The sequence below is a fragment of the Chironomus tepperi genome, unplaced genomic scaffold, assembly GCF_022539635.2.
Source record: "Chironomus tepperi strain 1889 unplaced genomic scaffold, CSIRO-AGI_Ctep_v1 contig_425, whole genome shotgun sequence".
NCBI lineage: Eukaryota > Metazoa > Arthropoda > Insecta > Diptera > Chironomidae > Chironomus > Chironomus tepperi.
The window spans coordinates 677,348-699,634 of NW_027226547.1; the positions used below are offsets into that span (position 1 = coordinate 677,348).

At 30.4% G+C, this 22,287-nt stretch overlaps 4 protein-coding genes and 1 long non-coding RNA gene across 5 annotated transcripts; 4 read left to right on the forward strand and 1 right to left on the reverse strand.

The window, feature by feature from the left end:
* Positions 1-136: 136 nt before the first annotated feature.
* On the forward strand, positions 137-2,157 carry LOC139097612 (glycerol kinase-like). Its single transcript, XM_070649500.1, has 4 exons — positions 137-284; positions 349-465; positions 563-798; positions 870-2,157. The coding sequence occupies exons 1-4, from the start codon at positions 216-218 to the stop codon at positions 2,155-2,157; spliced, it is 1,710 nt and encodes a 569-aa protein (XP_070505601.1). The 5' UTR covers positions 137-215.
* A 376-nt stretch (positions 2,158-2,533) lies between these two features.
* On the forward strand, positions 2,534-10,476 carry LOC139097628 (uncharacterized). Its single transcript, XR_011545084.1, has 4 exons — positions 2,534-2,618; positions 2,691-2,759; positions 3,369-7,830; positions 8,754-10,476. It is a non-coding gene; the product is annotated as an uncharacterized lncRNA (long non-coding RNA).
* A 777-nt stretch (positions 10,477-11,253) lies between these two features.
* LOC139097614 (uncharacterized) lies at positions 11,254-13,189 on the reverse strand. Its single transcript, XM_070649501.1, has 5 exons — positions 12,777-13,189; positions 12,123-12,257; positions 11,979-12,068; positions 11,753-11,905; positions 11,254-11,695 (listed from the first exon to the last, which is right to left on the reverse strand). The coding sequence occupies exons 1-5, from the start codon at positions 13,023-13,025 to the stop codon at positions 11,348-11,350; spliced, it is 975 nt and encodes a 324-aa protein (XP_070505602.1). The 5' UTR covers positions 13,026-13,189; the 3' UTR covers positions 11,254-11,347.
* A 4,093-nt stretch (positions 13,190-17,282) lies between these two features.
* Positions 17,283-19,672, forward strand: LOC139097637 (heat shock 70 kDa protein cognate 2-like). The gene is made up of 3 exons (XM_070649532.1): positions 17,283-17,385; positions 17,480-17,665; positions 17,951-19,672. Exons 2-3 carry the CDS (start codon positions 17,495-17,497, stop codon positions 19,670-19,672), a joined length of 1,893 nt encoding a protein of 630 aa, XP_070505633.1. The 5' UTR covers positions 17,283-17,385; positions 17,480-17,494.
* Positions 19,673-19,922: 250 nt separating this feature from the next.
* Positions 19,923-21,700, forward strand: LOC139097638 (transmembrane protein 135 homolog). The gene is made up of 5 exons (XM_070649533.1): positions 19,923-20,082; positions 20,144-20,277; positions 20,335-20,683; positions 20,745-21,053; positions 21,326-21,700. The coding sequence occupies exons 1-5, from the start codon at positions 19,927-19,929 to the stop codon at positions 21,575-21,577; spliced, it is 1,200 nt and encodes a 399-aa protein (XP_070505634.1). The 5' UTR covers positions 19,923-19,926; the 3' UTR covers positions 21,578-21,700.
* The last annotated feature ends 587 nt before the right edge of the window (positions 21,701-22,287 follow it).

The window sequence follows — 22,287 nt, forward strand, 5'->3', positions numbered from 1 at the left end:
ATAATAAATTGAAACATATTTAATTAAACACTTTTAAACTGCAATAGACAGTAAAAAATTATCATATTATTATTTAACAAGCAGTGCTAACTTGTTTAGAATAGAATTGCGCTTTGAGCTTCAGTGATTTGTTATTCGTGAGGTATAAAACTGGAATTACATGCACAAAATAAAATTTTAATATTTTAAATCCTTTAATTCATCCAAAATAGACGATGACAGGAAAAAAGTTTGGAAAGTTAATAGGTGTGCTGGAAGTAGGCAATTCATATTGTAAATTCCTCGTGAGTAACTGTAAATAATCATTATTTCAAGGTCAATTAATATGTTTATAATCAAAAATTTAAGATTTACGCATTGAAAAATAGTGAAATCCTTACATGTCACGAGCTCAAAACTAATAAAATTGATGGATATGATGATGATGAGTACGATCCAATTGAACTTTGGAATACAGTTCAAGAGGTATGCACAATTTTATTGATTTTTAAAATATAATCACTTTAAGACTTTTATCTTCTTTTTCTGCATGTTCGTAACACTTTTTGGCTCTTGTTTGTAGGTAATTCATATAGTTGTTGGAAATCTTCATATTCTCGAAATAGATTGTAATGACATCATAGGAATCAGTATAACAAATCAACGAGAAACAACATTATTATGGGATAAGGAAGGTCAAGTGTTAAATCTATTGAGTTGGTGCGACGAAAGATTAGTGTCATTAAAGGATGAAATTCTGGCACGAACTAGAAACAAGAAAAATTACCTTAGATCTGTGTGTGGATTACCATTTGATATGTAAGATTTTAATCATTTTATTAATTTTATTTATTTGTGTCTATATCTCATATTCGGTTTTAACTTTTTAGCTGCTTTAGTGGAATTAAGATAAAATGGTTGATTGATAATAATAAGGTAGTTCAGGAATCGATAAGAAAGAAGGAATGTTATTTTGGTAATTTGGATTCGTGGATAGTTTGGAATTTGACAGGAGGTCAATCACATTGTACAGATGTAACAAATGCATCTAGAACGCTTTTAATGGATCTAGAAACACTTCAGTGGAATAAGAGACTTTGTAATTTTTTTAACATCCCAATGAGCATTTTACCAAAAATTCGAAGCAATAGTGAAATTTATGGATATGTTAAAATGAATGGATCGAGCGTTTTGGAAGGAATACCTATAGCGAGTGTAATGGGAGATAAAAATAGTGCTCTTTTAGGTCAATTGTGCTTAAAACCTGGTCAAATTGAATGTCATTTTGAGAATGATTGTTCTGTTATGTTAAATACAGGCCACGAAATTGTTCATTCCGAGAATGACCTTCTTACAACAATTGGATTTCAATTAGGACCTAACGAAAAACCATTTTATGCTCTTGAAGGATATATTGGAAATGCTTGCGCAACAGTTGATTGGCTGAAAAATTCAATATTGCCCGAATCTAACAATAATTTTGATGACAATATCTCACCAGTTTCTAGTTTTATTGGAATGAGAAATGGAGGTGGCTTTAAAAAATTTCGTGAAGAAGAGATTATTTTTGTGCCAGCACTAAAGGGACTTTGTGCTCCAAACTTTCTTCATCAAGCTAAAGGATTCATATCGGGCTTGACAATAAACACGACTTCTTCTCAATTATTTATAGCTGCTAAAGAATCGATATGTTTTCAAACCAAGACTATTCTCGAATCGATAAGGAGAGATTGCAAGACATGGCCGAGTATATCTAAAATTGTGGTTGGTGGAGAGTTCACCGAAAACGTTGATTTTCTTCAATTATTGGCTGACTTGTGTTCAATTACAGTCGAAAAACCTCAAATTTCGCCACCAGTTTCGCTCGGTAGCATGCTTTCTGCAGCACTAACATTAAAGTGTATTACATTGGAAGATTTCAAAAAGACTTATAAACCACCCGTTGATACATACAATTCAACAATCAATCAAGACATTAGTGATCAACGATATGTCAAATGGCTGTCTATATTTAAGTCAAATTTATATGTGAATGGACAAAATCCTCGCGAACAAGTGCATAAAATCATTGAAGCTAAAACTGCACATCAATACATATTAGATTCTCTACCAGGCTGTTTATATTTATTTTCATCTTATGTAATTTATGTTTTGAGTCAGTTAGCTCCAAAGTCATAATTTTAGAGTCATTTTTATTTAGTATCTTAAAAATAAAAGTTTCATTTCAAAAGTTGATTGACTTTTAATACATACATAATTTGAAAAGTTAAAAATCATCGAGCAGCACAGAGTATAATTTATAAATTAGAAATGCAATACAGATAAAAGAAAATCTTGCATGACTGAACGCAAGTCAAGTAAACTTGCATGCAAGTGAATGTTTAGTCTGTCCATATATTTAAATTAGAGATTTATTCATAAGAATCTTTAGTTATTTTTTGGAAAAATGTCTATTATTGATGAGCACTAAAGTATATTCTAAGTAGATGACTGCTTTATAAAAATCCAAGAAGATGGGCAGCTTATAAGCAATTTTGCTATTGCGTGAGTTTTTTACAAGGGCGCTCGAGAGTTCGAGCAACAAAGACAATAATATTTTCTTCATTCTTTGTCTAGATTTCATAGAGTTTAAACCTAAGGTAAAAAGCTTAAAATGTGATTAATTAAATTTGTTCAAGTGATTCTAAAAGTGATAAATTTGTGTTCCATAGGTTTAACAATGGGATAAATGTAGAATTTTCGTGAGAAATTCACAAAAATCACATAATTTCGAGATTTTAGTAAGTCCACGTACTAAGTTCTGGAATTTTCCTTTTTTTATACACAATGTATCATTGCTTCGAGATTTTTCCAGATAATTATCATAATTAAACATATAAAGTACCTTTTTAATCATAGAAAAGACGTCAAATCCTTAGATATCTATGAAAATTACATAAAATTAATAGGTGAAAATAAAAATGGCGTCGTAACTTTTTTCAATTTTTCAGATACGAAAAAAATCAATTTCATAAGTCTACGATATTTAATTTATGATATAATTAAGAAATTTTAAAAATATTTTCATTAAATTACACAATTCTAATCTAAAAAGTATAGAACTAATACGTTAAATATTAATCTAAGGTATTTTTACCTGACCTTGAACAAAAAAAAAAAGAACAAAGAAAAATTTATGAAATCGAGAAAAATTTCACCTACATTTAAAAATGTTTATTTTTCAGTCAGAGTATAAATGCATATATATATATACTCTCAAATAACTACTATAATTCATATTGTGACTGTATTTGTAAATTTCATAAACTCGAATCATTGCAATCTATTCGACTGACTTCTTTGTGTAAAACTTTTTTCGCTTATAGAAAATTTAATTCTTCTTTTTATAGCTCTCGAACGTCAAAGAATCAATATTGTGTATTTAAATAATACATCAGCAATTTCCATTAATAAAAATGGATTCATCAACTTGCATTGACAAGTTTTGAGAATAGATGTCATAGGCAAATTATATGCCATGATACATCGAAAAAAAATATACAGAAAATGTAGAAAAATCTCCATCATATTAAAAATGGGAGAACTATCCACACCAACATCTGGTTCGATAATGAATTATTTCCGTAGAATCACAGAAATATTACAGTCCCAGATAGATTCGTTGCCTTTATTAGATCAATTACCAGTGATAAAAATCTGTTTATAAAATAGACTGTCCTGGTAACTGTTGGTGCAAAAAGAATTCAATGCATAATTGAAATAAGCTGTCATTTGTTATAAATTTTGTACAAATGTCATTCAGGATGAAAGGGAAATGAAAAATGGAAACCTGGAAAAATTAAATTGTCATATGCGGAAAAGATGCTATGACGGGAAGCCTTGAGTCTCTATCTCAAAAAAAATCCAACGCCAACATCTGGTTAAAGATAAAGATTCATATCTCTTTGAGAAATGTTTCTGTCCCAGATTCTCTTGACGAAAGAAAAAATAAATTTACTAGTGAAAAAATAAGGAGGAAAATTGTCCTAGTAAACAGTTGGCATTGTTGGGCGTGTAGGCAGCACAGTCCTTAAGCAGTAAACTCGAAAGTTAAAAAATAAAACACGAGAATACAAGTAAACTGCATTACCTTTATCTAAACATCCACAAAGTGGAAACACTAGAACTTACATGGAGTAAATATGCAGAATTAAAAAAATGATAATACTTACTTACATAAATTCGCAAATATAGAAACTTGACTAATGGCCTAAAATATTTGCTTCTCAAAAATACATGAGAATAAAGACAGAAGAAAAGAATATAAAAAGAATGGAAAATGACATGTGGAAGTTTTGCAGTTTGCAATCATCAAATTTATTCAGTCATTTATACTGAAAAAAACTTTATTATTCGCCAAAACAAAAATGACGCATAAAATGAATTATGAAGACAAAAATCTATTAAAATAGAAATAAAATCAATGAAAGTCGTAACCTGGAAACCAAAAAAAAAGAATCTTTCAATATTTGGCGAGCTTTTACATTCTTATGAAAACGAAAGCGGGAAGGATGGTGGGCAAATAACATACCGAATGTATTTTCGGTAGAATTTAAAGGAATAAGCCGTTAAGGTGTCATTCCGAAGATAGAAAATGTTTAGTTTTCTAAAAAAAAAACATTTCAGATGCGAAAGGAAAACTTTCCTGAAGCTTCATAACTACGAACGTAGGAAGAAAATGATAGATCGATGATCTTAGCATCACACAACCCCTCCCTCACCCATATAGAAGCTATAAATACCATTGCATTAAAGAATTTTTTGCGGTAAGACTAGTTTCATTTCTAACGATGATCCTATGAAGTATTTTAAGGTCAAACGGATACAATGACGTCACGCGGAAGTTGAATCTTCTTCACAAATATCAGAAGCGACAATATTTCTATCTTTAATTAATTGTAGATTCAGAAAAAAAATGTATAAAAAGATCAAACAAATAATTTGAAATGTCTAAAATGTAAAAAAAAAAATCCAAAAGGAAGAAAAAAAATCCATATTTTTATAGAAAATCAGGAAGACAAAAAATAGCGATCCTATATATGTGGAATCGAAAGTCGTTTTAATCGAGAATGTAAGCTAAAAATAAGTTTTGCAGAATTACGAGTTTTTCTTATGAATTGCAGGTTGATATAAAAGAAATCTTGGACGCAGTATCTTTTCTCTTTTCCTTTTGTTTTCATTTTTATTATTCCTATATAGATAGGGTGGAATTTTCATACTGTAATTCTTAATGCAGTACTTAGAAAGTAATTAATCTAATCCAAGAGCAGTTGTCAGTTTTTGAGTCTTGGTAAGACGAAAAATTTGAAATTATGATCAGAATATTTGCTTATTTTAAGGAACAAATGAAATGATAAAGAACTAACTCTCGAGAGGAGATCAAATTTTCCAAAAAAATTCATATTCCTGCGGATGATTGGGGAAATTCTCGGATTGCAGTATCCAGTAGAATTCATTGCACAACATATAATGCTTACACATATGCCATGAATAACAAAAAAAAACCGTAAGATCCACTGAAATTTCTCACAACCATATTCCCAAAAATTTTCTTGTGAATTCTAGGTGGATAATTGAACCTTTTTTCTATTAATATTATTAATTTAATATTTTGATAAAAAATGCTAATTTTTTTGGCAGTAGAAAATCAAAACATTTTTTTCTTTTTTTATGTATATTTTATTCAAGGAAGTTTCTTAGTCCTGATACAATGTTCGACAACTACCCTGGTTGATAACGATCGATAGCTTGCTATCGATTCTGTCCCAGATGATCTTGCACATATATTAAACAAATAATATGTGGTTGATAAGGATTTCATGAGAATCCGTCCTACAACACGTAGTTAACTTAATTTTAATCTTTTTGATGGAGATGAGACCAATTAATTAATGTTGTGTCAATGTGGTAAATGCTGAATTATTCTTACTATATATATAAGTATGATGTCAATTAGTGGGCGATCTATGTAATGTCATCAAACTATCTCATACAACATCATGAATATACACATCACATTTTTTCTTGCCTAAGTAAAATTTGCTGATATTTTTGAATTATTAAGTAAAAATTTTAAAATAATTTTGTAGCTGATACCAAAAAAAAAATCAAAATTCCTGCACAGATTTTCTCGCTGGCTCGGTGAAACTCGCTAACCGGTGTTTCCTAAATGAATTGAATGGTCAGGTCACATGCATATTGCAAAATAACGTTCCCCTTTGCTTATACTTTGACAATGTACATCATGAATGAAAGTATTCACACTAACCATAATGATGTTTTTATTTCTTTTTGTATACATTCTTTTTTTTCTTAATGTAAGAGGTAATCTAAAAAAAAAATAAAAAAATCATTGAAATATTGATATGTTTGCAGGATGTGCACGATAAATGCAACATAAGCTAACTGGTTGATAATGAATCTTAATTCTGTCTCAGTTATGCTTAATTTAAAAAAAAAAAAATAGAGTAATCACGCCATTCATTTCGGTGATAAGCACGTGATTGAGTATTCGATGTGTCTCTCTGACACTATTTTCGTAAATTCTTATTTAATATTTGAAATACATATCGTAATGGTTATGGGGAGTTCATATCGATATATATCAATTCAAATGTGTCCCGGATTGACATGGACTTTTTCATGTTTTTTTATGCTGGAAAGTTTTTCTTCTTTTTTTTTCTTTGTTTTTATTTGTTTCTTTTTCACAGTATGTAGATGACAGTTAATGTAATTTGATATAAAACCAATTTCTAATAGATACATAAACCGCATCAACATAATAATGTGCATTCAGAGCAATATTCAACTTATGGTTAATGGGTTTTTTTACACTTATCAACTATTTTTGCTTTGTTTTTTCAACCTAAACCTCGATCAGTAATTGTTATTTCATCAAAGTACCAAAACATCATTAATTAATTAATTAATACTATTTGAAATGTATATTTTTATTATATATATCTATATATATTTATATATTTACATACATGTAAAACTATATTTAACTGCAAAACATAAAAAATCTTATTTACCAAGAACAAAACAAGCATGAAAAGTAAAACAGTAATCAAAAATCAATGGCAGATGCACCATTTTTTTATGTGCTACGCAATCGCTACCCTGGTTGACTAATGACTTTTACAGAATCGGGTATAATGTATAGAATTTAAGCATATGCACGTATACTGTGAAAGTTTGTCCCAGACGATCCTCCTTTTATTTTCCAATCCGTGGTTTGACCAAAAAATTTGTTCATATCATGATGGCATCACCACATACAGTGATAGCACACGATTTGTACAGATTTTGTCCCACAAAATTATCCTTTAAAAAATATTGTTTAAAAAAAATACATTCCGTAGCGAGTGCTCAACAAAAAAGCTGAAATAAAAATGTAATCAAAAGCCAAAGATGTCGATGCAGCATAATTAAACCAAGTATTGCATTTTGGGCAAGTCAGAGTCTTGTATAATGGTAGTTTTTTTTATATATTTGGATTTGAATTTTTTGTCTTTCGCTGGGAATCTCACCATAATTTTTTTTGATATTTTTTTCTTCTATTTTCTATCTGTTTTTAATTACTACTTTTAATATTATCCGCCTTTTAAAACTTATTACATGGATTATGTGCGCTCGCCTTATAAAACCAAGAAAAAATTAATTAAAAACAAAATTCATCAAAATCAAATTTTTATTTCACCTTCCACCTGCATAACCCACCTCACAAAGAATTATTAAAAAAAAATCTTTTACATAATTATAAGCGATAATAGGATGAATGTTGGATTATTTATGGAAAATTGTTGGAAAGTATGACATGTCATCAGAGTTGGCAGGACTTTTCCGGACTTTAAAAGTCCCAAAAGTCCCAAAGGTCCGGACTTTGAAAGTCCGGACTCCACTAAAGTCCGGATTGAAAGTCCGGACTCCACTAAAGTCCGGACTATGAAAGTCCGGACTTTTGGGACTTTGAGACTTTGATGGGACTTTGGGAATTTTTGGACATTTAGCTAAAAAAGTGAATTTTTTGACATTTTTTTCGGTTACACTGCGTAACCCGAGCTAAAAAGTATTTTTTGACATTTTTTTCGGTACACTGTAACCCGAGCTAAAAAGTGAATTTTTTGACATTTTTTTCGGATACACTGCGTAACCCGAGCTAAAAAATTAATTTTTTTGACATTTTTTTCGGTTAAACTGAGTAACCCGAGCTAAAAAATTGAATTTTTTTTACGCGACGGGTTGGACTTTGGACTTTGGACTTTGGACTTTGGACTTTGGACTTTGGACTTTGGACTTTGGAGACTTTGGAACTTTGGACTTTGGAAACTTTGGACTTTGGAGTTAGCTCGGGTTAGAGTGTAACCGATGTCAAAAAATTTACTTTTTTAGCTCGGGTTACGCAGTGTAACCGAAAAAAATGTCAAAAATTCACTTTTTTTAGCTCGGGTTACGCAGTGTAATCGAAAAAAAAATATTAAAATACTTTAAAAAAAAAAAAAATTTGTATGGGACTTTTCGGACTCCCAAAGTCCCAAAGTCCGACTTTCAAAGACTATTCTAAAGTCCGGACTCCACTAAAGTCCGGAGACTCCACTTTTTTTCAAAGTCCGGACTTTGAAAGTCCGGACTTTCAAAGTCCGGACTCCACTTTAGTCCTGCCAACTCTGCATGTCATGTCCACATTTCTTCCGTTTATTCTTTCTATCTTTCCTTTATTTCTTTTCATTTAGCAACAAAAAAGTAAGAGTTGAGAATGCTAATTAATACATGACAGAATTTAAGTAAATATGAAAGAGCTTATCAGATCAAGAGAGAAAGAGAGTAAGAGAGAGAGAGAGAAAACTAGTGGTTGAATAGAAAGTGCGACAGATGAAATAAAAAGTTCGTTTTTGATTGTGCCGTTTATAAAATTTAGTTTTTACATCTATAATTGCAAACATATATGAATTTTTTGTTATGATTTTAGTTTTATTCATTAGTTTATGTTTTTTTTTTCCTTATCTATATACTTATAACTTAATTAATCATGATATGTTTTTTACTTAAAGTTTGAAATATAAGAAAGTTCACGTGAGTTTTATTATCCCTTATCTCCTGGGGACTATATTATGCTTAGTAATATATTTCATGTGCCAGTTTGATAAAAGATTTTTTGCACGCCAAAAGTCTCGTCACTGGCTTAAATTCATCGGTATGATAAGGACTCTTTCCAGTTATTTTTTGAAAAAAAGTAAAAAATCAAACCCTTCCGTCCTTATTTTCCTTTCGGTGAATGTTTCTGATGTTGTTGTTTATGTTGATGATGATAATGAAAAAATATATATATGATGAATTGTGGACAAGTGCTGTGCCATACATTTAATAAGAAAAATGTTGAGTTTTATGAGTTTATTAAAAAAAAAAAAGAAAAATGAGTAAAAAAAAGAGAAGAGACAATGATGAATCATTCAGAGAAATGCTTGTGCTTAAGAAAGTGCCTGTGGAGAGGGCGGAAAAGTGTGAAAGGAAAGATGATCCGTCTCGATGAATATGTGACATTAAAATCTTGTCACATGTCTCCAGGAGTTTTTATGTTCGATCGTGATCATGTAGGTGTTGTGATTATATATTTTTACTTTGATTATATTGATATGATTATAAGCAACGTGATATGCAAACATATTTTTGTAGTAAGAGTCTAAAAAAATTATAAAAGTACCTGAAAAAAAATTGAAATGAAAGTCAAAAAAAAAGTGTTGCGTGCATTTAAAGTTTTATTTTAATATATCTATTTTATATTTGAATTGCTGAAGAATGAGGATAATAACAATTTGTCATACATAATCACCATGTTTCATTACTATCTTTTTTTATTAATGTGATAATTGGGTTCTGTTTAGTGTATATAAAAGTTCCTTTTTACTTTTTTTTATATTGATTAATGCCAATAATCAGTGCTTTTATATATAAAATTTTGTTTATAAGCTCGAGCCAATTTTTTTTCACCTTTTTTTTACTTTGTATCCTTTCTTTTGATTTAATTTACTTAAATTCTTGTTTGAATGATAATTCAAAAAAATATGCCTACAAAAACCTTACTCATTACTTTATATAGTGCGAATATGAAGGGATTAAAGCCAATTTTATTTATTGATTAACGCATATAATTTGAAGCTTATGGAAGAATTTGTTTAGCAGGAAATGCAATGAAATATATTTTTAGATTTTTAATTATAATGTCCTATGTATTATATATATAACATGTTGCACTAAGAGTAATTAAGTAATTTTGAATGAAATGAAATGTATCCGTTTATAGATAAAAAAAAAAAAACTATATTCCATTAAAAATTCAAATAATATAAATTAATGTATCTAAGGTGTGTTCAGTACTCTGATGGAGGCACAACTGAACGGGTGGATGGAGGAAACTCAAATTACATTCATGAGTTTCCGAGGGCTTTTTTTTCATCGTTCACATACATCATAACCAAAAGAGATTTTTTTTCTTTACTAATCGCACAAAGTATTGTCTACTTAATTATATTAATTTGAAAATGTATGTTAGTAGTCTGTACTAAATAGTAGAATTTTTTCTTACTCTAATTAAGTACATAAGATATCTGAATGCATTTGTGAAAAGCATAATATATAAGGATCTGATAAGATAAAACATTTTAAAATTATTCTGTAATATTGAGTGAAGATATTATAGAATGGATTAAAAATTGTCTCAGATCTTATGAAATGGTTGATAAGGAATTTTCCGGTCCGTCCCATTTCCAAATGCTTCAGAGAATTTTATTATTAGCCCATTAGAGGGATGTTGATGGAGACAATATTTGTATTGATATTATTATTGCATAATGGCCATTGTGTAAATTATTACTAAACGCTGATTTGGACGAAAAAGTTATTGCAAAAATAATCAAATAAACTTCCACAAGGTTATAATCAAAATAAATATGCCTATACTTTAATAATGTGACTAACAGGTCGCACAAAAAAAACCAATTACCTAATTCAAAAACTAGATGAATTTTAATTGCCAGTCTCAACTAAATGGCGTTGAGGGGCACGACAATTATCAAGTTGTCGTGTCCGGATCTCAAAGAGATGATCGGAATTACTTCTGATCATCTCATGTGCCTACCTTCACCTCCACGTTGGTGAGATCTGGATGCTAAATTTTGAATTTACATTTATTAATTCAAAATTCAGTAACTGACGAAGGAGGCTTAAGCAAAACACTTTTTTTACAGGAACTGATATTAAATTTATTAAGTTTAATTAAATTTATACAAATAAAAATATGTATCCAAAACTTAATTCTTTGGTGTATTTATTACTTCCATTTTATCAGATATTTCAGCTTGTTCAATGGAATCTCCGTTGAAAAAATTCCATCCCAAAATTTATTACTAACTCCAAAACCTCTTTCATAGCTGACGAAATGATGCTTGTAATGATATCTCTTCAGATTGTATAAGTAAGTATTTGTTGGACTTGCGAAATGGATGTAGTAATGTGTCATGTCATAGCATAGAAATCCAATTAATATTCCTGCTATAAATAATACAGGGTGACTAATTAATCCACAAAAATGAAGTCCTCTTAAAAGTTGATAACCAATAATTGCTATCACAGCTGCTGGAAATGGTGGAAATACCAATCGGTATTCATCGAATGGGACCTAAAACAAATTGAATTTATTAATTTTGTAAGCCTTTAAATTGAACAAGTTACACACTTTATGATGATTGCCATGAAAAATAAAATGGAATGTTTTCAATCTTGGAAAGCGACGAACATCAATGTGGAAAACAAATCTGTGCATAATATACTCGAATAATGTCCAGAAACAAAATCCTAATGCAACCCACATTATTGTTTTCGAATACATCTGAAGATACAAAAAAATTAATTCAATTTTAAAAATGTATGAGTATGCTCATTGTCTGTAAAGGCCAGCTTACTTCAAAAGATGTACCAAACGATGATGATTCAATAAATATCAAGAACATGATCACTGGTGTCCAAAATAATAAAGGAAGATACCAAGGTGTCTAAAAGGATTTTTCACTAACTTGATTGAACTTTTAAGAATTTTCAAATATTACCTTGGTAAATAGTTCAAGAATGTCATTTTCAAATAACTTTAAGTGACGATCAACTGGTGAATTTACCCATTCATAATAGCTATTATCGAGTTTAGAAATTTGGGCAATCATCGGTTTATTCCAGTCTACCAAATGCTAAAATTAAATTATCTTATTATAAAACTTGAAGAGCTTATTTAACGGAAGCAGTTTATCCTCGATTTTAGATATGATTACACATATCATTCAGATCAATTTCATCTAACAAAACATCATACATTGTAACCAAAATTTTCTATTTGTTCATTAGGAACGTTAATGTAATATATAAATATCGGGCAACCAAAACATAACAGTATACCCAACAAACAGAAAATTTTGGGTATACTCATGTGTTTTAACGTTTATTTGAGATTTGAATAATATTTAATGTACTTAGTTGAAAGTCCCTTTTCCTATGAAAGTTCATTCTGTTTTTGAAATCTGAAGAATAAACATCTCATGAGGAAGAAGTTATAATTAAACTACAGTCACCACAATTGTTTTATGAATTCCAAATTATATAGTTTTTAACTTCACGAGTTTAAAGATAAATTAAGTGGATAATTCGTATCCTTAAGATAATTAACTAGTTAAATTGAATGGAAATCATTAATATCTTAACAGCATTTTTACCTCTAAACTGTCCTTATTATTCGAGTCTGAATTTAGTTTGTATTCCTTTAATAAATATTCTGCAGCTATAGAATGATTCGTGTCTTTGAAAATCGTGTCTATATTTTTGTGGTTTTTATGCTGTAAAATATTTATACCACCAGGATGTTTATGAATAAACTTTTTTAAATCATACAGTTCCTCTTCATATTCCACAATCAATTCCTTCTCTAAATCAAAATTTTTATTAATTTTACTTTCAGCTTCCATGACTCTAACTTAGTAAATGATGATTTTATTTGTCTTTCCAAATATGATCAGATAGTTTTATTCATCGATTATCAAGTGCAATGTTCATTAGCACAATTTTAATTGGACATTAAACTATTTTTTGACGATAATTGCTTCACTAATTAAGAATTAAGCTGCATGTATATTTGTCACTGACTAAAATCAGACTGATTGTACGTTAAATGAAGGGAAACACAATGACTCAAATCTTATCATAAAATAAACTGCAATGTAAAGAATACGATACACCGGTGTCTGCTAAACTTTCCGACACTTGGGACATCTTTATGATTAAAATATTTCATAATGTTGATTTTTTAAATTCCATAAAAATTTGGTTTAAGGTAGTTTTAATCTTTTGTTGGGAAAATATAAAAATATTGAGCATGCCACAGCACATGGTTTGGGAGGCACTGTAATACACTCGTATAGTTTGAAGTTTGTTTTGCAAAATTTTCATAGAAATATAATTTAGTGATAAAAAAAAACTGTGAAGAACCTAGAATGGGTCAATTCGTACATTATTTTGCACTTTTAAAATGTTTGCTGTATAGTTTATGTCTAGAACTGTCAAAAATAATATAATTTTAATTTAAAACATTAATTACTTATTTTGAGTGACAACTGCATACTGACAATTGCATAAATTGACTTTAACATTTTTAATCTGAATTGGGGCAAAACCAACATCATTTTCAAAAAAATTCTTCGATTTGCTAGGGTTTTGTTCCTCCTTCTGGAACTTAAACAGACACCTTAAAATTCTTAAAAATCAAAATTTCACAAGTATCATTCCATTCATGAATTAAAACTCATATCCAGAACTGAATATCCCAATTTTTTATTCAATTTCTAAATATGTTAAGCATTACAATTCAGGCAGGATTTGAGTTATTTCGAATATTTGATTCACAACAATTGATTTAAGTACAATAAAGTGTTGTTTTGGAATATTGATTATTCAGGTATTAATCAATTTAGATATTCGTCACACAAATGTATGTCCTATCAAAATTTTATTCACGTACCTATTCATTCACCGCTACTTCATCACTTAAAACGAATATTGTAAATAAACAACCGAAAGTGAAATGGCAACAAAAGAATTTTCGTCAATATAAGGTTTTCTTTGTGCCAACCAACGAAAAAACAATCAAGAAATCAAAACAGAAAGAGTCAATTGAACGTAAAGAAGCGAAAACATTTTTCCTCCACTTCTTGAATGTCTCATTTTACCAATTATTTTTCGGCACTCTTTCAATAGCTTTCAGACTGTCAAATGAAAAATATTTTTCATTCAGTCTCTTTACGCACTTTGAGCGCAACAAGTGGAGTTCTAGAAAAACTTAAAAAATTGTTTTTTGACTGAAAATGTCTAAAGTGAATTGTTTTCTACTATTTGGATTAGTTTTACTTCCTCTAATAAATTGTGGAAGCCTGCCTTATCAAAAATATTACAAAAACAATGAATATCGTCGAGTAGGATGTAAGTATAGTTGTGAATATGTACATAAAGTTATTATCAATAAGACACAAGAGACATTTGACCTTATTCAAGTGCTTCTTATATGAAGATACATACATCAATCAGACACTTATTAACATTCTTTTTCCATACAAAAACATTCAAAATCAAAATTTTTCTAAAGAAATTTTTCATGCATTTCTTTAAGTATATCGTCACGATAAGAAAGTTGGTGACAAATTTTTCGATGCCCTTTATAACACTGATGATTTTTTCGACAGTTTATATAATGTTAAAGGGAAAAAGCATGATATGGGTGCAGATTTTTTATTAACAACTCCTCTATATAACCATATAAATCCTTTTTATACTAAAAAAGTGAATAATAATGATAAGGAACCCTCGCCTGCCTACTATCCTGTATATAATCATCAAAATAATACTCATAATTCAGTACAGGATATGACAAATACAAATGAACAATATAACAATGGATATCACACATATCAATCACCACCAACAGCAATACAAGATGAAAAATCAAACAGTTACTTACCTCCACCAACCAGTTATGGTGGACCTCCATCAACTAGTTATGGATCTCCAAACACATATCCAAGTTATGAATCTCCAAATTCTTATCCTTCCGCGCCTTCCTTTCCTTCAGCACCATCAGGACCAGGATATTCATACAATCCACCTAGTCCAACTTACGGACCTCCGACTATGAGTTTTCCAACAGCACCTGGATCAAGTTCATATTATCCAAGCTCTTTTATGTCACCTCCAGTTCAAACACAATATGGACCTCCCACTGGAGTAATGGAAACTGTCCAAAAAGGCCACGAAGGATTCATAGAAAAACTAATCAAAAAGATTGATTTGGTGCTGATGTCAAAAGCACTTCTTAAACTCATTATATTTAAGAAAATAATTAAATTTATTGCTGTTATCTGCTTATTGATGTTCATACCGGTATTGAAAAAGAAGTTTGAGGAATCTGCTGGTGGATCAGGAAATGAAGACGAAGAAAGGAAGTCAAAAATACTAAATTCTTATTGTAAGTTCTCTAAGATCCAGTTTTAAGGAATAATGATAGAAATTATTCTATTTATTATACAGCAAATGTAGATTTTAGAATCAAGGAAGTAGCAAATTTTGCATTGACAGCAATTGAAGCTTTTGAATCACACGATATCAGGTAAGGAATGACTTAATTCCTTAAGAACTCTTTAAGCAACTGTTCGTAAATATTTCAAGATGGTGTGTAGGAGAGAGTGAATTTTACTGCAGATTGCAATACATGCTTGATGCTGTAGATAATAGGTACCCAGGAAACAGGTAATTTACACAGTTATAAGTTAAAGTCTTTGTGAAATTTAATTAATTAATGTTTTAGAATGCTGAATTTATGGTTCCCACAATTAGCAACAACAACTGAATCACCAAACACATCGTCCTCATCATCGACAATCGCATATCCATACTATAGCAAAAAAGTTAGATTCAATGATTATATCACGGAATCGCCAAACGAAATGTCCTCAATTGAAAATGCTAATGAAGACGAAAATTTGGTTAAAAAATAAAAATTCCAGCACTTCATTTACACCAAAAAAAGAAGAAGAAGAAGTGAGAATGTCGCGGAATGAGGGTGTGAGATGCATAAAAATGCAAAAAGCGCAATCAATCAAAATTCCATACACGCAAATAGATCAATCGATCGTTCAATTTCTCTTTTATAACTTTTATTGAAGTTACTGCTCACATTACTAACTTCACACAATAGAAATGAACGGAAGCGTGCGAGTGAAATTTATACTCATTATTATCATTGCCAAAATTTTTTATTTCTATGACTTTCTTTGTATTTAAAATTATTTATTTATTTCTTATACGTATACCTACCTAGTTCATATGTTAAGAGAACTTGAATGGAAAGAAGAGAGAATAAGCATTATACCTAAGACATACTAATCTTCACCAATGTTAACGACCCAAAAAATTATCAATCAAATAAAACACATTTTTTTATCGTTATGTATGTGAAAATGACAAAAGTCTTTCTTACTTCCTCTTTTCCGCTTCTTGATGTAAATAATTCATATATCATGTTCCGCTGGATGATATTCTTTACCTTACATAAATAATATTTATTTCCAAAATTTAGCTACTTAGATTAGGCAAGTGGCTTATTGAATAAATTTGGCTTACATTATGCAATATTACATAACTCTATTCATGAGTTGAGTTAATGTTCCATCTAATGCTGTGCTGTCCAAATTATGTGCCGTGACACATTTGTGTACCAATAAAATTGCCATGAATCGTGTACCATGTGGAGTTTTGATCCAAGCTTACTCGATCAATAAATATTGAAATGTTGGCTGCACGACAACGAACTAGTAGTATACTTAGAACTGAGTTAAAGCTACCAGTCGAGAACAACCAAATTTACCAGTTGTATGCTACTAAGTATACTGTCTGTTACTACTAAGGTGATCCATGGCACAAAAAAGTTTGGGCAACACTGATTTATTATGACATTTGCAACAATTTTGTCATACTTCCGATTTTAAGATGATCACCAAATATTTTTTAGCATAAAAATATAGTCTGAGTCAGTCGGAAAAATTTATCACTCATTTGGTATGACGCAAAAAAATCGCAAATGAGAAAATAAGCAATATCAACCTGTTGAATGTACGAGAATTTTCTTCGATCTCGGAAAAATCATGTATAAAACTCAATGTCCGCTCTCGATGATCATTAGTTGAAGAGAAGCTCTTCATCGTTAAAGAACTCTAAAATTAGTGGAAATTTTTCCTTTATAAAAAAATTTGTACATTAAAATTTGTGTAGGCAGAATCAAAGGTGATTTAATTTTAAAAATATTGGTCATATATGCATCCCTAAGTCAAGCATATATTGTGCATTTTTAACTGTATTTGTGATTTTCCCCAATCAGAACCAAGTGACAAAAATGGCCAAAATTGGAATCGGTATTGATCTTGGTACAACCTATTCATGCGTTGGTGTCTTCCAGCATGGAAAGGTCGACATCATTGCTAATGAGATGGGCAATCGAACCACACCTAGCTATATTGCCTTTAATGACTCAGAAAGATTAATTGGAGAAGCTGCAAAGAATCAAGTAAGTATATCCATATTTAATAATTCAATTATTAGTGCTGAAAAATGGATATGGAATTTGAAAAAAAAAGACTAAATTTAGATACTTAAAAAAATTGTGCACAACCAACTCGTGAGACCGGCATATTTCCATAATATTTTATTCGAATCATACACGCGAGTATGAAAAAAGTTGGAAATGAAGAAGAACTGAGTGGGTGGATGATGAAAAATGTTTAAATCGTTCTACTGTGAAATTGCATGCATATGTCTCATACAGTTTTTGTAAATTTTTCATTTCTCTTAGGTTGCTATAAATCCAAAGAATACAGTTTTCGATGCAAAACGTTTGATTGGACGACGATTTGATGATGAGAAAATTCAAGCTGACATGAAGCATTGGCCATTCCGCGTCTATAACGATTGTGGAAAGCCAAAAATTGAAGTTGAATTTAAAGGAGAAGTCAAGCGATTTGCACCTGAAGAAGTCAGTTCAATGGTCTTGACAAAAATGAGAGAAATTGCTGAAACTTATCTTGGCAAGAAAATTAATGATGCTGTTATTACAGTTCCTGCATATTTTAATGATTCCCAACGTCAAGCCACTAAGGATGCTGGAGCCATTTCAGGCTTGAATGTTTTAAGAATCATAAATGAACCAACTGCTGCTGCATTAGCTTATGGATTGGATAAAAACTTAAAAGGTGAAAAAAATGTTCTTATTTTTGATCTTGGTGGAGGAACTTTTGATGTCTCAATTCTGACAATCGATGAAGGATCACTTTTTGAAGTCAAATCTACTGCTGGAGATACTCACTTAGGTGGAGAAGATTTTGACAATAGGTTAGTGACTCATTTTGCTGAAGAATTCAAACGAAAATTCAAGAAAGATTTAAGTGGAAATGTGCGAGCATTAAGACGTTTGAGAACGGCATGTGAAAGAGCAAAACGAACTTTGTCATCATCAACAGAAGCGTCAATTGAAATTGATGCTTTACATGATGGAGTTGATTTCTATTCCAAAATCACAAGAGCACGATTTGAAGAAATGAATATGGACTTGTTTAGATCAACATTGGAACCAGTAGAGAAGGCATTGAAGGATGCTAAGCTAGATAAAGGTAAAATTGATGACGTTGTACTGGTTGGAGGATCAACAAGAATTGTAAAGATTCAAAAGATGCTTCAAGAATTTTTCTGTGGAAAAGCATTAAATCTTTCGATTAATCCTGATGAAGCTGTTGCGTACGGAGCAGCAATTCAAGCTGCAATTCTCATTGGAGATACTAGCTCGCAAATTCAAGACGTTTTATTAGTTGATGTAACTCCATTGTCTTTGGGTATTGAAACAGCAGGTGGTGTTATGACAAAATTGGTTGAACGAAACTCGAGAATTCCATGTAAGCAGCAACAAACTTTCACTACTTATTCTGACAATCAAAATGCTGTTACAATTCAAGTATTTGAGGGTGAGAGAGCAATGACTAAAGACAATAACTTGTTGGGAACATTTAATCTAACTGGAATTCCACCAGCACCAAGAGGTGTTCCTAAAATTGAAGTAACATTTGATCTTGATGCCAATGGTATCTTGAATGTCTCAGCTAAAGATAATTCTACAGGAAAGCAAGAAAAAATTACAATTAAGAATGACAAAGGACGTTTATCGAAGGCAGAAATTGATCGTATGCTAAATGATGCTGAAAAATATCGGGAAGAAGACGAAAAGCAGCAAAAACGTATTCAAGCTAAGAATCAATTAGAAAGTTACATTTTTGGATGTAAACAAGCAGTTGAAGATGCACCAGCAGGAAAGTTGACTGACAATGATAAGAAAGCTGTTCGTGATAAATGCACATCAGAATTGTCATGGCTTGATTCCAATACACTAGCAGATAAGGAAGAATTTGAAGATCACTTGAAGGAAACTCAAAAAGTATGCTCGCCAATAATGGCAAAAATACATGCAAGTGGACAGCAGCAGCAACAGCAACAAGGTGGTAAACCAACAGTCGAAGAAGTAGATTAATTGTCATGAAGTACAAAACAATGTCAAACTTTATCTAGCATTGCGTGTGATATTAATAACAATTGTCTAATTTTTATACTACTTGACTAACTTACTACCTTTCTTCTTGCGACCACAATTCTACAGTAATTTAATTCTTGACGAGTTCAAAAAAATGCTATAAAAAATTATACATTCGTAAAAAAGTGCAAAGCTATAAATAATTCCGCTGCGACACATGTCAGTATATCGATTAAAGCAATCGCGATAAGACTATGGCAGGAAATATAAGCAAATATTTTTATCAGGCTGCTGCGAATAAAACATGTGCAGATTTTCATCATCCTGGAAAAACTTGTACTCAAGCTGCTGTCGAAAGCATACAGAATGGAGTTTTTGGACCGATGAAATTCTACTTCCCACTATGTCTAGTAAGTTGATCAAAGACTAATTCAGACTTAATCTTTGTACTCAAGAAAAATGTCATCTTAGTTGCCGCTGCTTTTGAAATTCAACAAATGGAATGAGATCAAAACATGGAAAGAGTTTCTTAAAAATTACTCGCGCTGCATATTTTCGGGATTTTTCATCACCACGACTGGCTTAATATTATTTTGTATTGCATAGTAAGGTCATTGTGTTAAAAAGCTGATGAAATATTAATGACCGAAATTTATTTGCAGTCAGATATTTAAAGGTTATTACTTTCCACTTGTTATATGCTTGCCATCTTCTATTGGAGCAATTTTTTGTGGATTTTTACCTGAAAAGTATCTCCACATTGATGGATTGTCGCTTTTAAATGTTTACATAGAGTTTGTAATTAAACAATCAAAGCTTAAAATAATCACATGGCTAAGAAGCTCTAAAATTGGTGCTACATTCATTTATGGAATTATGAACTCAATTATTGTGTACTGCTTGTATGAGCTCAGAAGCAACAGATTTTGGGTTGTGAATATTGGAAAACCTGGAGACTCAAAAGATGCATGCGTTCATGGAGATACTAAGTGTGCTGACTATTTAAAAAAGGTAATTAAAATTGTCAAATATATACAAAAATATTCAATAATATTTTTCACTAATTTTTAAGGAAGTCAAGCAGACATCTCTTTTCGCTTTTGGAATATCAATGTTCAAATTGATATTTCCAAGACTTGCAATTCTTCTAAAAAATCCCAAACTATTATTTACAAAGTACTGGAAAAAGCTTGATTTTGGTCTGTTCCTGTTCATTTTGACATCCAATGGATTATTCAAAGCTACTCTCTGTAAACTCAATCAGATGCAGAGATATTCGAGATCAGTCAATGTCCTCATCGCGGGACTAGTTTCATCTTTGGGATACATCTTTTATCCTCGATACATCATCTTCACAATGGGAATCACAACTTTAATCGAAGTGAGTAAAAACCTTAACCAGTGGTTCTCAAACTTTTCTTTGAATTATTGCAAACTGTTAATGTCAAGCATAGCACAGTTTGAGGACCATTTTAAAGAGCTCAAAGATTTTGTATGGAAAACTAAAATTTTGAGTCGACTTCGAGCTCTGCCAATTTTACTCATAAATCCTTAATGAGCATGATCACTTGCTACTGTAATACCGTCACTGTACCATGAAAGCATGCTCTATGTTTCTTAAGAAATCAAAATTACCAAATTTTTTCTTCATAGGTTCTTTACAAATATCTGAACAATTATTACATCAGCAACAACATTAAACTTCCCAAAATAATGTCAATAATAAATCGTCTCCCAATATGTGAGCTGGTCTACATGTTTGGCATAGGAATGACATTTCAACTACGAGTTGTATATCCTCATTTGACAAATAAGTTTATACACAAGATGATGAGTGTTGGAAGTAGTGGCAGATCGGATGTTGTTGCAAGAAATTATGCTGGAATAATCATGGGCTTACAATAATAAGATCAGAGATTAATTTCATGTTTTGTATCAATTAAATTTGTTTTATCATTTTTAATTTTATTTCATAAAATTATAATAATTTAGAGCACGATTGGATTAAAGAAGAACAGAAAATAAGAATTTCTTTTCGGTTTTTTTAAGAATATTCTTCACATTTAAAGTTTTAATCTCCACTCGCTTCATGATTTTTATTGATAAATTTACACAATACTAAAAAGGCAATTTAATCATTTTTCCTATTTTTTTGTCTTCTTGTTATTAAAAATGTTGATTGCAGACACATTTTTTGTATATTTTTCAGTTAAGCATTTTGAGGGAAATTAATTGGTTAATAAAAATGATTTTTTTTGTATCTCACATATGTAGCAGTAAGTTAATTGATGTTTCATTTCTTCGTATTAGTAAAAATTTACAATAAACTTTCCATACAAAAAAAGAAAAATTAATTTTCATGTTTTCCATTTTCTTAATAATTCTATGAAAAAATTTTCCTTAAAATTTGTTGAAACTAATTCCATTTTCATTATCTACATAAAAAGAAATCATTTCTATATTTATACTTTCTTATTCATTTATGATTTGCTTCTTCTTAATCATCATCATTTTCTTCTTTATTCAAAAACTAAGGACATAAAAAATGTGAAATTAAAAGATGATCAGCATACAAAGTCATTTTGATTCAAATTTTTTTTTATTAAGTTTCCACG

What these genes read in the sequence shown, in the direction of transcription:
- LOC139097614 (XM_070649501.1), bottom strand. Translation starts at nt 13,025, where the DNA reads ATGGAAGCTGAAAGTAAAATTAATAAAAATTTTGATTTAGAGAAGGAA. An exon ending in ATAATAAGGACAGTTTAGAG is followed by an intron (nt 12,258 to 12,776) that starts GTAAAAATGCTG and finishes ATTTAATTTTAG; the next exon opens with CATTTGGTAGACTGGAATAA. An exon ending in TTCATGGCAATCATCATAAA is followed by an intron (nt 11,696 to 11,752) that starts GTGTGTAACTTG and finishes AATTTGTTTTAG; the next exon opens with GTCCCATTCGATGAATACCG.
- LOC139097612 (XM_070649500.1), top strand. Translation starts at nt 216, where the DNA reads ATGACAGGAAAAAAGTTTGGAAAGTTAATAGGTGTGCTGGAAGTAGGC. An exon ending in TTTGGAATACAGTTCAAGAG is followed by an intron (nt 466 to 562) that starts GTATGCACAATT and finishes TCTTGTTTGTAG; the next exon opens with GTAATTCATATAGTTGTTGG. An exon ending in TGTGGATTACCATTTGATAT is followed by an intron (nt 799 to 869) that starts GTAAGATTTTAA and finishes TTAACTTTTTAG; the next exon opens with CTGCTTTAGTGGAATTAAGA.
- LOC139097638 (XM_070649533.1), top strand. Translation starts at nt 19,927, where the DNA reads ATGGCAGGAAATATAAGCAAATATTTTTATCAGGCTGCTGCGAATAAA. An exon ending in ATATTATTTTGTATTGCATA is followed by an intron (nt 20,278 to 20,334) that starts GTAAGGTCATTG and finishes ATTTATTTGCAG; the next exon opens with TCAGATATTTAAAGGTTATT. An exon ending in GAATCACAACTTTAATCGAA is followed by an intron (nt 21,054 to 21,325) that starts GTGAGTAAAAAC and finishes TTTTCTTCATAG; the next exon opens with GTTCTTTACAAATATCTGAA.
- LOC139097637 (XM_070649532.1), top strand. Translation starts at nt 17,495, where the DNA reads ATGGCCAAAATTGGAATCGGTATTGATCTTGGTACAACCTATTCATGC. An exon ending in GAGAAGCTGCAAAGAATCAA is followed by an intron (nt 17,666 to 17,950) that starts GTAAGTATATCC and finishes CATTTCTCTTAG; the next exon opens with GTTGCTATAAATCCAAAGAA.